Below are 15,276 nucleotides of genomic sequence, written 5' to 3'. Positions count from 1 at the left end.
GCCGAGTTTGCATGTTCTCCCCGTGTCTGCTTGGGTTTCCTCCGGGTGCTCCGGTTTCCTCCCACAGTCCAAAAACATGCACCAAGGCTAATTGGAGACACTGAATTTTCCTATACGTACCTAGCTGCTAGGATGCATAAACCAGTGCATTGTAGTGCCAGTTCCAAGCTCGGATAAATAGGGATATTTATATATTCTGCACTTCCGCAATTTCCCTTCGGGGATCAATAAAGTAATCAATCAATACATACATACATAAATGCTGTATGCTGATAGCTGATCAGAATGAATTAAGGTACTTACTCAATTTTAATATTTTACTTAACGAAAACATTGTAATATACTAATAACGACCATGGGCCCGAGTGCACAGGGGACCTACACCACCACAGGGCACTACACACTCACAAATACTGTAACCCACTCACATCAAGAGGCAAAAAAGGAGACAGTTCCTTTCTGTATGTTTTGGGAAATGAAAGGAATTCTGAATACCCAGGGGAAAACCCGCATGAACATGGGAAGAAAATTCAAAAGTTCAGCAGACTGTAATTGGAGTCAATCGTCAAACCAAGGATTCATCCACTAAATGTCCAGTAACCAGGTTCTGTGAGTCTCGTCTGATTTTACCGACATAGACTAACCCTAAATCAGACATCTTGAGGAAAACATAAATTACTCCAGGATGACTTAACCTGTAAATAGAAAAACATGAAGACTGCATTGTCCTGCATAGTCCTGTCTCCCTCGGTCTTGACTGCATAACAAAGCTAAAATAAATCCTGCCTGAAACCTCTTCATTGTTTCTAACCACAAGATGTATAACAACAAACAAAAACATGTCTTAGAACATGTTACTCTTATAAGATTAATAATAGTGCTAATAAAAGCCTGACATTTTATTTACAAGAAAGGACTAAAGTAACACATAGATTATAAGGCAACAAATATGTGGACAGCTCTCTTAATATTCATCCAAAAATTGTTGCATGGGGTTTTTAAAAATTATTTTTAAGGAATCTTGCTTTGTGCATAATGGCCTTGTCATATAAAAAACACTTCAGGAATGGGTCCTCCCTAAACTTTTTCACATTGTTCCAGTTACAATTCTTATTGAAATCTGTAGCATTAAGATTTCTTTACTAGAACTGAAAAGCCACATCCAAACCACATCCAGGCCATTATTTTTGCTTTACCAAACAGCTGGCACTCTGGTATCAGGCATCTGTCAAACTTAGAATTAGAATTGTCTACAGAGTGTCAGATGTTTATTCTGGGTGTATGTGATTAATCACTCCAAAGATTCCAATGGCTCTGTGCTTTACACAACTCAAGCTAACACTTGCATGTGGAAAGCTTAGGTTTGTACAGTGTCCAATGGTTAAAAACAACAGTTCTCAATGCAGGTTTGCCAATAAATTAGGTATTTTTACCATCTAGCACACATAATATTATAAAAAGATTCAGGGAATCTGGAGAAATCTCAGTCAGTGTAGGGCAAAGATAGATATAGTCACATGGGAAGGTAGGTAGGTAGGTAGGTAGGAAGGAAGGAAGGAAGGAAGGAAGGAAGGAAGGAAGGACGGAAGGACGGAAGGACGGAAGGAAGGAAGGAAGGACGGACGGACGGACGGACGGAAAGAAAGAAAGAAAGAAAGAAAGAAAGAAAGAAAGAAAGAAAGAAAGAAAGAAAGAAAGAAAGAAGGAAGGACGGAAGGACGGAAGGAAGGAAGGAAGGACGGACGGACGGACGGAAGGACGGAAGGAAGGAAGGAAGGAAGGAAGGAAGGAAGGAAGGAAGGAAGAAAGAAAGAAAGAAAACACATATACAGATTATAATAATAATAATGGCGCCCAGGTGGTGGATATTCCGCTAGCACACCAGCGCCGAGATTCTGAACTCATCGGCTCAAAACTCGGCATTGCTACCGGTCAGATGAGTGCAATCTAGCGGGCATATTTGGCCGTGCCTGCAGGGAGGGATGACTGGAATATGTGGGTGGGGTCTTCAAACGCTGTGTAAGGACCCTGATTGGTGGATAGAGGCGCCTGTACAGAGTGCATGGGTGGAAAAGGGTTCCGTTAAGGGCTGCGCGTGGGTCGGAGGAGGCGTGAGCAGCAATATACCCTCCTCAACTGCAAAAAAAACCCGGGGATCCCCAGCAGCGGAAGACAAATTGACTACACTAAAATTGGGAGAAAATGGGAGAAAAATGCATAAAATAATAATAATAATATTACAGTATATATACTGTAGATAATAATATAGTATAGTATAGTAGTAATAATATAGATTATAATATTCATATAGGTATGAATACAATAATTAAAATATCAAGGAGATATGTAGGCTTTGATATTGCGATACAAATGTGTGTTTTAGTTTGAGTTATAGTTGATTCAGTGTAACATCCCGAAAAGTGGAAAAAGCCAGCATTTGTCACTGTATGGGGTGGATCACACACTACAACAGTGTGGCTTTATAGACACAGAGTGTGTGTGTGCATGACTGACCTGCCTGCAGGCTTTATACTTCATACTTGGTGCAGATTAGCCCTATTTATATGGGCAAAGAAAACTATGCTAGTTATAAACACATTTTTTTTTATTTTTCTGGATAAAACAGTGTGTTCCAGTGATTCAGTCAGAGATAAAGAACATTTGCAAAAATAAAATATAAAATAATAATAATAATACAGTATATATAAGATAACAATTATATAGATTATAACCGAAATATACATATAGGTATGAATACAAGAATTAAAATATCATGGAGGAATATGTAGGCTTGGATATGGAGGTACAAATGTGTGTTTTAGTTTGAGTTTGTTAATTCAGTTTAAAGTCCCGAATAGTGAAAAAGCCAACATTTGTCACGGTATGGGGTGGATCACACACTACAACAGTGTGGCTTTATAGACACAGAGTGTGTGTGCATGACTGACCTGCCTGCAGGCTTTATACTTGGTGCAGATTAGCCCTATTTATATGGGCAAAGAAAACTATGCTAGTTATGTACACATTTTGTTTATTTTTCTGGATAAAACAGTGTGTTCCAGTGATTCAGTCAGAGACGAAGAACATTTGCAGAAATCAGTGAACGTTCTTCAAAAGTTCATGTACTAACTGTATCTGGATTATTCACCAGCAGAACTTGTTGAGGAACTGTGTAACGTTAGTGTAGGCGTGTTTCTTTCATTTGGGCGCTGTAACAGCGTTAGGTGGGACAGGAAGATACAGCAGACAGCGGAACAAAACGGTCACGTTAACAGCGGGTTCTCGTTAACGTTAGATGAACTGTTTTTATGCATTTATATTAATCTAGAACTGAGCTGCCATTAAAGTAGAACCTGAGAGTGAAGTATTGCTTTAATACCTCTGATCCACCCAAGCGGATTCGCTCATTCTGGAAAGATCTCGATTTTAAACCAGAGTTCTCATGGTGAGTACAAAGGCGTTGAGTTAAAGTTACTCTAGAGTTTGTAAATGTGGGATTTCTGTTTAATTTTATTAGTTTGATTCGAGGTTAATATGATTAACCGAGAGGTGCTACTTTTGTCCACTAGTAAACGTTAATAGTGTAAAGGGAGACACTCAAAGGGACTCATTCAAGGTTTCAAACTTCTGGTGTCTTACAATTCATTGAGTCTTCGATATAGTAACTTTCTTATTGTGTTTATTTGTTTTTAGGTAAAGCGGTAGGTTGTAAATACAAGTAAAACCACATACTTTCACCACGTTTTTCCCACAGAGGTTTCAGCATGTAACTTTATTGATTCGGTTCACTCGACCCGAAGCTCCACCCACTGCTGGTTTCTAGGCTGTGTCTCAAATGCGTTTTATACCATCGTGCATCCTTAATCACTGTATATAACACACTGCATTCATGTATACTGTTTACTGCACACTGTACCGGTGTATACTGTCCTGTACACTGCATTCATATACACTGTTTACTGCGCATTGTACCGGTGTATACTGTCCTGTTCACTGCATACGTATACTGTTTACTGCACACTGTGCCAGTGTATACTGTTTACTGCACACTGTACCAGTGTATACTGTTCTGTACTCTGCATTCGTATATACTGTTTACTGCACATTGTATCAATGTATACTGTGTCCTGTACACTGCATACGTGTGTACTGTTTACTGCACACAGCATCAGTGTATACTGTGTCCTGTACACTGCATTCATACAGTTTACTGCACACTGTTTTCATATATACTGTTAACTGCACACTGTACTAGTGTATACTGTGTCCTGTACACTGCATTCATACTGTTTACTGCACACTGCATTCATATATACTGTTTACTGCACACTGTACCAGTGTATACTGTTCTGTACACTGCATACGCGTGTACTGTTTACTGCACACTGTACCAGTGTATACTGTGTCCTGTACACTGCATTCATACTGTTTACTGCACACTGCATTCATATATACTGTTTACTGCACACTGTACCGGTGTATACTGTGTCCTGTACACTGCATACGCGTGTACTGTTTACTGCACACTGTACCAGTGTATACTGTGTCCTGTACACTGCATTCATACTGTTTACTGCACACTGCATTCATATATACTGTTTACTGCACACTGTACCAGTGTATACTGTGTCCTGTACACTGCATACGCATGTACTGTTTACTGCACACTGTACCAGTGTATACTGTGACCTGTACACTGCATTCATACTGTTTACTGTACACTGTACTAGTGTATACTGTGTCCTGTACACTGCATACGCGTGTACTGTTTACTGCACACTGTACCAGTGTATCCTGTCCTGTACACTGCATACGTGTGTACTGTTTACTGCACACTGTACTAGTGTATACTGTGTCCTGTACACTGCATTCAGACTGTTTAATGCACACTGCATTCATATATACTGAGTACTGCACACTGTACCAGTGTATAATGTGTCCTGCACACTGCATTAATGCTGTTCTTACTGAGTACTGCACACTGTACCAATGTATACTGTCCTGAACACTGCATACTTATATACTGTTTACTGCACACTGTACCGGTGTATACTGTTCTGTACACTGCATATGTGTGTACTGTTTACTGCACACAGTATCAGTGTATACTGTGTCCTGTACACTGCATTCATACTGTTTATTGCACACTGCATTCGTATATACTGAGTACTGCACACAGTACCGGTGTATACTTTCCTGTACACTGCATACGTGTGTACTGTTTACTGCACACTGTACCAGTGTATACTGTCCTGTACACTGCATACGTGTGTACTGTTTACTGCACACTGAACCAGTGTATACTGTGTCCTGTACACTACATTCATACTGTTTACTGCACACTGTATTCGTATATATTGTTTACTGCACACAGTACCATTGTATACTGTGTCATGCACACTGTATTCGTATATACTGTTTACTGCGCACTGTACCAATGTATACTGTCCTGTACACTGCATTTGTATATACTGTTTACTGCACACTGTACCGGTTTATACTGTCCTGTACACTGCATACGTGTGTACTGTTTACTGCACACTGTACCTGTGTATACTGCCCCATACACAGCATATGTGTGTACTGTTTACTGCACACTGTACTGGTGTATACTGCCCCGTACACTGCACACGTAAACAGTGTGCCAGTGTATACTGTCCTGTACACTACATATGTATATACTGTTTACTGCACATTCTACCAGTGTATACTGTCCTGTACATTACATACGTATATACTGTTTACTGCACACTCTACCAGTGTATACTGAGTACTGCACACTGTGCCAATGTATACTGTCCTGCATACTTATATACTGTTTACTACACACAGTACAAGTGTATATTGTGTCCTGTACACTGTGTACATATATACAATTTACTGTACCAAAGTATACTGCACACTACAGCATTATATGCAGTAATCTGCACACTGAATTAGTATATCTTTACCTGGTTACTGCACCAGTGTATACTGTATACCACCAACTGTCCCACTGCATACTGCAGCACTACATGCAGTATACTGCACACTGTATTAGTATATATTGTTTATTGATCACTGCACCAGTGTATACTGTATACCACCTACTGTACAACAATATGCTGCACACTGCACTGTGTACTTGGTATGTCGATGATTTGCCAGTTAACAGATAGCTTTCTTGACTTACATCACTGCCCAGTGATACAAATGCTGTTTTGACCGAATGGGCTCGAATACCCACAGACATACTTCAAAATCTTGTGAGAAGCTTTCTCAAAAGACTGGCTATTGTTATAGCTGATAGATCACACATAGGCCACTCTATTTTAAAGCCCCTGGTCAGGTGTACAAATACTTTTCGCCATATGGTGTGTATATACTGTACTTTGTGCATGCTTGATTAATGCTCTGCATCCACCGTTAGGTCACTGCCAACATAGTTGAGTGGAGTTTGGCGCCCCCACAAGGCGTCAATTTCACAAGTACCAACTAAAAAGAGGAATAAAGATCTCAAGAGAGTTCAAGAGAGGCTTTATTGTCATTTTAGCTATATAAAAGTACATATTAAAAAGAAACAACGTTCCTCTAGGACCAGGGTGCAAGACAATACAATATACATAGTGCAGATAAAAAAACAGTACAATAAATACAAAGACTTACAATAAATACAATAGACATTTATAAACAAACTGAGGGGGACGGGACCAAAGACAAGAGTAAAAAAGTATATACTGATAAACAGTTAGGGTTTAGCAGCAGATATTAAAGAGTAAGGTGCAAAGAATGCAATATTGTGCAAAGATGCAAGTAATAAAGTCACTAGGTAGTGGTGTATTGGAGTTGTCAGAGTCCAGGGAACAAAACTGTGTTGATTGTGTGTGTGTGTGTGTGTGTGTGTGTGTGAGTGGGTGTGTGTGGTCGTGTGCATGTGTGGCTGTGTTAATGTATGTGTGTATGTGCAAGTGTGTATGAGTTTATGTGTGTGTGTGTGTGTAAGTTTTTTGTTTGTGTATGAGTGTGTGTGTATGTTCGTGTGAGTGTGTATTTATGTGAATCGTGTCCAACTTTATTGCCATTATTATTTACTACAAATTTTACGATGTTATCAGTCTTTCTTTGTATTGTTTTGAATGTTAAGGATCATAACTATAAGTTTAACTGTAAATTATGGTGCAGTCACTACGTCTTGAGCAGTGGATTTCCTCTTAAAGTGGAATTTAAAGTTAAAGTAAAAAACAGTGCTTTAAACACATGGGTCAGGGACTTGCTGTCCTTAGATTCTTTCCCTGCATTCCTCCAGCCCTTGCTAAAAAAACAGCAACACTGGCAACAAGACTTAAACCGAACCCTGCAATGCTCTTAGTAAATCCCACTGTAAAAAGAAAATTCTTCCAAAGTACCATCAAACTTCAGGGGTAAATGAACATATCACTTTATTCCCATGTGCATATATTTATGATACAGTTTGGGATTGCCTTGGGTCATTCATTTTAGTAAAATAAACAGATGCTTTTCTGAACACGGTCATGTTTAGTCTATTTGTTAGTTAGTTTTCCCAGACTAAAGAGCAGTTTGTTTTGTCATTATTACAGGACAGTATTCCACAGGGCTGAGGAATAATGCTGATGGGGGTGTGGCCCTCCGTACACAGTGCCCATCAGTGTATGAACTTGACTCGTGCAGGTGAAAAATGCAGTCTGTATTGGGGGAGTGGGAAAAATAGAAAATAAAAATAAAAAAGCATAAAGGGCAGTTGTAGCCTAGCGGTTGAGGTACTGGACTAGTAATCGAAAGGTCACTTGTTCAAACCCCACCACTGACAGGTTGCCACTATTGGGCCCTTGAGCAAGGCCCCTAACCCTCAACTGCTTAGACAATATACTGTACTGTAAGTCGCTTTGGATAAACGTCTGCTAAATGCTGAAAATGTAAATAACATGCATTTAAACCCAGACTAGTATAAAATCACATAACATTATCTTATTCTGCAGTGATGTCCTGATTTTTAACTGTACCTGTTTAGACGGTATACTTTACGGGTGTAGGGTCACAATCATACTGAAACTAGGAAAGGAAATTCCCCTCAAAGTGTTGCCAAAAAGTTGAAAGCATGTATTTTTTTCCAATTTATTGTATTTTTGTTGAGGGTGTAGCGGGTAGAGCTTTGGGCTATCAACCGGACGATTGGCGGTTCAAATCCAGGCTCTGCTATGCAGCCACTGTTGGGTCCTTGAGCAAGGCCCCTAACCCTATCTGCTCCACAGATGGCTGACCCTGCGCTCTGACCTCAGCTTCCAAACAAGCTGGGATATGCAAAGAAAGAATTTCATTGTACTGTACACCTGTATATGTATATATGACAAATAAAGTATATCTTCTATCTTCTTTTAAAACCCCAAAACTCAGTAATTAGGAGGTGTGTCTACAGACTTGTGGCTAATTACTGTATGGTATAGTAAAAATCCGTTCTCAGGTAGTTGTTTTTGCTACCACAAGACATTGTGGAGAAAAAGGCTGGTGTGACCGTAAACAGACACCATTGTATGAAATTAAATTGAAGCATGTTCATTCTTTTGAGGTGAGTTTCTCAGGCACAGTGATGTAATTGGTCTACTTGTATTAGGCTTTTCAGTCTTGTGAACAAAATATACAACATGCAGTCCTGTTAAAAACAGCCGAATGTGCCTGGTCCTCTTATAACTGTTCAGTGTTGGCTAGCTAGTATTTAGTAAAATCAGTGCATGACTGTTATTGGTAACAGAAGAATTGTTTTGATTGGTTAGTGGATTCTGGGTTTTACTGAGATTCCCTTTGGGTTCAAAACAGGGTATAATTTATTTATGTATAGGGATTCTTCTATCTCCTGACAGGGTGGCGCAGCAGTGAAAAGCGCTAGCCCACCAGTGCTGAGATCTCAGGCTCATGAGTTTGAGACACGATTGGCATGATTGTCTGCCACAGACATGATTGGCTGATATATTGTCATATCGCTTTGCTTCTCATTTATATAATCATATATCAAATTAAATATTTAATGTCTAGATTAACTACAGTGTTTGATTGAAGTTTTTATGGACAATATGCAATATGAAGTATGTCTGTTGGAATTTGTGCCCATGAGTTAATAGCATTTGTGATTTTTTTAAAAATTATTTTTATGCCATTTTCTCCCCATTTTTCCTCCCGATTCAATTTGTTTTCCAGTGCTGACAGACTCCAGATTTTGCATCCAAGGAGATCACGCCTTCTTTACACGTGTACAGCCCTCCTCTTCTCATCCGTGCTTCCTGCACGGGCGTCTCTTCTGCCAATCAGGGTCCTTACACAGCGTATGAAGACCCACTCACCCACATATAGTCCAGTCCCCTGCTGCCCTGCTGACCGGTGGCAACACCGAGCCTCGAACCCGGGAGTTCAGAAACTTCGGAAAATCCCGCTGTGGCGGTTTGGGTAAAAAAGCTTTATTTACCGAACCAAATGAATCATCTAATGCCTAGTTCACACTACACGATTTTTACCCTGATTTTCGCTCGGCGATTGGCCGAGCTCTCGCCTGCGATTCCAGTTGGTGTTAGATGGTGTAGTGTGAAACCCCCTATCGCTGATCAGTCATGTAGTGTGAAAGCCACACCGACATGAAAGGCTCCCGATTACAAGAGATCCAGTTGTATAGTGTGAACTGTATAGCGACCTGACAACTTGGAAAGTCGTGTAGTGTGAACTTGGCATAAGTTGCATTAGCCCTGAGAGATTAATCTTATTAATAAGTCAGTAGAATTAATGAAACCATTAAAGACAGTAAAGTAGACAGTTGTGAGGCTCATTAATTAGAATGGTTATTTTATTTTCTATAGCGGCTAATATGGACAGATATTTATCCTGCAGAGAAAGCTTTGATAGAAATATCGTCAGCAACAAGTACTTGTACTAGTAGTGTGTGTTCATTAATCCTTGTCAAAAGCTTTAATCCCATTTTTTTTTATTGGCCTTCGGCTGGATCTCGATCCATGGCGACTTGATGATGGATGAACGATCTGTAGGAATATCGATTCCGTGCAAGTCTAGATAGGTCCGCCAGGGTCTTCTCTGCCGTTATTGTGATTGTGTCGAGCCATCGAGTTGCTGGTCTTCCGAATTCGCCTTGTTCCTTCTATTCTTCCGACCATGACGTCCTTCTCCAGTGATCGCTCTCTTCGTACGATGTGTCCAAAATAGGCAAGTCGTAGCTTAGTGATCCTTGATTCGAGTGACATGTCTAGCTTGATTTGTTCCAAAATTGATTTGTTCGTTCTTCTGACCGTCCATGGTATTGATAACATCCTTCTCCAGCACCACATTTCGAAGGCGTTGATTCTTCTTCTGTCTTGTTTCTTTATCGTCCAGGTTTCACATCCGTACGTTCCCATTACGAATCCCATTACATTGCAATATAATACTGCAGTTTGTCTTTTTTTGGAACTGTTTTTATTTACTCTAACTGATCATTAGTAAATGGCACCAATACTGTTTAACACATTTACATTTTTGGCATTTAGCAGACGCTTTTATCCACAGTGACTTACAGTACTGTGACAGTATACAGTCTAAGCAATTGAGGGTTAAAGGCCTTGCTCAAGGGCCCAACAGTGGCAACCTGGCGGTGGTGGGGCTTGAACCAGCAGCCTTTTGGTTACTAGTCCAGTACCTTAACCACTTGGCTAGACACAAGTCAGTCGGTCTGCTTTACACAACAGGATGTTGATTTGTAAATATTGCACATGAACATTAACATCCTGTAATGACGGACATGCAGTAGGTATGTAAACTGTTTCTATTTGGTACATTCTTCAGCTGTAAATGCAGTATTGAGCAAAGCAATAGCACTAATGGGTAGATAGAGCGTACCACTTTATTAAACTACCTACATTTTGTTGCCCTGGTTATTGTTTTAAATGCCCCATGTTACAAATGAAACAAATTTTAACTTTTAACGGACTGATAAAATCAGTAAAGTGTGAGAAAAAATGCAACCATCCCTGATCCAAACCCTTACATGGACTTGAATGGCTTTCCATAGAATTTAACATAAAACCAAGGTTAAAAAAATGTTACAGGTTTGATCCCATAATTCCTGGGCTGTTATGTAATACCAAATGCTCTTGTGTGAACATGTTTTGTAAGGCTGACATTTGTACAGTAGAAGGTGTGGCTTTATCTCTGCACTATCGTCTGAAGCAGGTCTTCCAGTGCCAAGAACAACCACCAGCAGGCATCGAGAGTCATGCTAGCAACTAAGAATCCTAAGTGTCTGTCTGTCTGTGTGTCTGTCAATTCGTCCATCTAATCTGTCTGTTTGTCTGTTCATTTGTCTGTCTGTGTGTCTGTTTGTCTATCTATTTATCTGTCCGTCTGTTTATCTGTCTGTCCATTTGTCTATCCATCTGTCTGTCTGTCTATCAGTTTGTCTGTTTATCTGTCTGTCCATTTGTCTATCCATCTGTCTGTCTATCTGTTTGTCTATCTATCTGTCTGTCTGTTTGTCTATCCATCTGTCTGTCTGTTGGTCTATCAGTCTGTCTGTTTGTCTATCTAATTTGTTTGGCTGTCCATTTGTCTATCCATCTATCTGTTGTGTCTGTCTATCCATTTGTCTGTTTGTTTGTCTATCTGTCTATCTGTTTGTCTATCTGTCTGTCCATTTGTCTGTCCATCTATCTATCTGCTCGTTTGTTTGTCTATCCATCTTTGTCTATCCATCTGTTTGTCTATCTCTCTGTCTGTTTGTCTATCATTCTGTCTGTCTCTCTATTAGTTTGTCTGTTTGTCTATCTATCCAATTAGTCTGTCTGTGTCTCTGTCCATTTGTCTGTCTATCTGTTTGTTTATCTACCTGATCTATCTTATCCATCTGTCTATTTTATCTGTCTGTCTGTCCATCTAAACCTAATCTGCACTATATGGCCAAAAGTTTGTGGACACAACCATGAGTTTTTTTGGGGAAAATTCCATTCCACAACCATGGGCATAAGTATAGTATTGGCTCCTACTTTGCACGTCACAGCCTAATCTATTCTGGAAAGGCTTTCCGCAGCAATATGAAGGAATGTCTGTAGGAATTTGTGTTCATGAGGTAAGAGCATCTGTGAGGTCAAGGGGAATAAACAAAAATTGTGAATTGTGTGGGGGGGGGGCTGTCAGACTCCAGTGCCTGAAGTCCAGTGCCTGAAGTCTATAATTAGGAGGGCTGTCTGTATAGTTTTAGTGTTGTTCTGTTGGATCGTTCTGTATAGTTCTGTATGTTTATTATTATTATTATTATTATTATTATTGTTATAAAGCTGTGTGCTTCTGCTGTTCATGAAAATTTGACAAAAATTAGGAATAGAATTAGTACAGTCCTCTTTATCAAAGACTAAATCGAACATTTAAAATTTAGATTAGCTGGCGTTCAGGCGCAGTGGTAAAACACTAGCACACTAGTTGACATCTCGAACTCGTGAGTTTGAATCTCTGCTACCAGCAGGGATGGCACAGTGGCTCAGTGGGTAGCACTGTCGCCTTAGAGCAAGAAGGTCCTGGGTTTGATTCCCAGGTGGAGTGGTCTAGGTTCTTTCTGTCCTGTTCTTGTGTGCTAGTTTGTGTGGGCGCCTGTGTGAACAATGATTGGCTTGTTCATCAGGGTTGGATGCCAGAGGGGATTCCTCATAACTGATGCAATTATGACCTTTGCTGGATGATTGATGGCGCCTGCATCAGCGGCAAGGGATTATGGGATCAGTGCGTGACTCTTAGTGTGCAAGACTGAGCCCATATGAACTTGGCTCGTGCAGGTGAAAAGATGTACGTGTCAGAGGGGGCATGTGTTAGTCACAAAAAAAAATTTGATTTGCTGACACTGTTGTTTATTCTGCCTCTTGTTTCCAGTTCATGAATTCGCATCAACACATGCCACCACGAGGATGAGCCAAACAGCAGGACCCCACCCTAACACTCAATGTGTCAACATGTTCGTGAGGAGCTAAGACCAAGCGACGGAGTAAAAGCACATGCTGAAGCGAGATGTCATACAGCAGCCAGACTTCCCCGGACTCCAGCAACAACAACAGCAGCTCCAGTCTGGCGTCTCACTATGCCACAGCGGCGCTGGGCGTGGGGCTGCTGGTACTGGGTGTCGTGATGATTCTGTGGAGCATGCTGCCTGCCGGTACAGCCGTGAACACACCCGAATCTGTAGATGGACAAGCAGTTCGAAACACTTCCTCGGTGGGATTTGTCCTGCTGGGCACAGGAGTGGCCATGCTGCTGCTCTCGCTCTTTCTGGGAGCACAGAACAAATACAGAACACAGAGACATGAGAACAGCAATGATAACACACACCCAGAGCAAGGACAAGAAGGGGAGAGGTGTGGACACACAATCACATATACACAAATGCATACAAACAGGGTTTTATACTCGTATTGGGGGGGGCTTTACAAACCGGTGTATGTAGCTACTTAGTCTTAGGTTGATTAAAGTGCTCTTGCCAAGCCCTGTTCATCTTGTCTTGCCAAGGTTTGGGCAACCTAAACCACCTCTGCTTATTAATAAGGCCCTATCTAATTTACGGCCATGAAAATTGCACCATGAACTGCGAAATGAGTCATTTCCCGTGTATTATGCAATTTGCTGTGAAATTTAAAATGTAATGTTCGTGTTTAGCAATGTAACTTTACTGGCTTGTTCTTTTGAGACACAGCACAGACTACAAAGATGATCATGTGTGTAGAGAAGCACACTTTTCCATTGATTATTGAATCCCCAAAGCGACACAATGCACTCAATACGTAAACACATTCACCAATCAGCCATAACATTAAAACCACCTCCTTGTTTCTACACTTACCATATAGAAGTACTTTGTAGTTCTACGCACAATTACTGACTGTAGTTCATCTGTTTCTCTGTATGCTTTGTTAGCCCCCTTTCATGTAGTTCTTCAATGGTCAGGATCCCCACAGGACCACTACAGAGTAGGTATTATTTGGGTGGTGGGTCATTCTCAGCACTGCAGTGACACTGACATGGTGGTGGTGTGTTAGCGTGTGTTGTGCTGGTCTGAGTGGATAAGACACAGCAATGCTGATGGAGTGACCTCACTGTCACTGCTGGACTGAGAATAGTCCACCAACCAAAAACAGCGTCCCGTGGGCAACGTCCTGTGACCACTGATGAAGGTCTAGAAGATGAACAACTCAAACAGCAGCAATAGATGAGCGATCGTCTCTGACTTTACATCTACAAGGTGGACCAACTAGGTAGGAGTGTCTAATAGAGTGGACAGTAAGTGGACACGGTATTTAAAAACTCCAGCAGCGCTGCTGTATCTTATCCACTCATACCAGCACAACACACTAACACACCACCACCCTGTCAGTGTCACTGCAGTGTTGAGAATGATCCACCACCTAAATGATAACTGTAGTTTGAAGTGACATGCCCAGTGTGTAGGTTGATCAAAGAGCCATTGCCAAGGCTTGTCCACTTTGCCTTGCCAAGGTTTGGCAACCTAAACCACCCCTTCTTATTAACAAATAAAATATTTAATATTAAATGAAATAATTAAGTATTAGGATTTGTTTGGCTATTTGTTTATTCAAATAAAAAGTCACATTTAAATTATTGTGCACTGACATGAGCTTATGTTTCTGTTGGACTGTAGGCAACTGGACAATGCTGAACAATACACAGTACCTACCTACGAGGAGGTGGTTGGAAGTGATCAGTACCCTATCAGACAGTTTTCTCCACGCCAGAACAGCACCACCCGTCTGCCAGCCTATGAAGAACTGGTGGCGAGGACGCAGGACGAATCGGAGGGTTCCGATCCAACACGAACACAGCTCACAGGCCAGACACGAACACTCCCTGCTCAGCTCCCTCAAAAGAACGGCCGGACACGCCTCAATATGATTTCATTACCACTGAGGACGAAGAGCACAAGCAGCGAACCTCAGATTGTTGTCTCCAGCATCGAACCTCTCACTCCTCCACCTCAATATGAGGAAAATCCTCCTCAACTTTCACTACCAGCACAGTGACTGTGTGTACACTGTTTCTGCAGGGATGATCTGTGCACTTCTCTCACGTGCATTCATAGCAGGAGCTGGTTGTCTGGTATATAGTGACGGACCCGACTGGTCAGGATTGGATAAGAAGAAGTGTTGTCTCACATAGCTGAGAATGAAACACAAACTGGGATGTACAGGGGTTGGACAAAATAACTGAAACACCTGATTTTAGACCACAATAATTTATTAGTATGGTGTAGGG

The 15,276-nt window shown here is 41.0% G+C and overlaps 1 protein-coding gene across 1 annotated transcript; it reads left to right on the top strand.

The window, feature by feature from the left end:
• The first annotated feature begins 3,369 nt into the window (after positions 1-3,369).
• tmem51a (transmembrane protein 51a) lies at positions 3,370-15,044 on the top strand. The gene is made up of 3 exons (XM_062998743.1): positions 3,370-3,445; positions 12,889-13,367; positions 14,666-15,044. The coding sequence occupies exons 2-3, from the start codon at positions 13,024-13,026 to the stop codon at positions 15,042-15,044; spliced, it is 723 nt and encodes a 240-aa protein (XP_062854813.1). The 5' UTR covers positions 3,370-3,445; positions 12,889-13,023.
• The last annotated feature ends 232 nt before the right edge of the window (positions 15,045-15,276 follow it).

The sequence above is a fragment of the Trichomycterus rosablanca genome, chromosome 7 (genome assembly GCF_030014385.1).
Source record: "Trichomycterus rosablanca isolate fTriRos1 chromosome 7, fTriRos1.hap1, whole genome shotgun sequence".
Taxonomy (NCBI): domain Eukaryota; kingdom Metazoa; phylum Chordata; class Actinopteri; order Siluriformes; family Trichomycteridae; genus Trichomycterus; species Trichomycterus rosablanca.
This window is presented reverse-complemented; position numbering and strand designations above follow the sequence as displayed.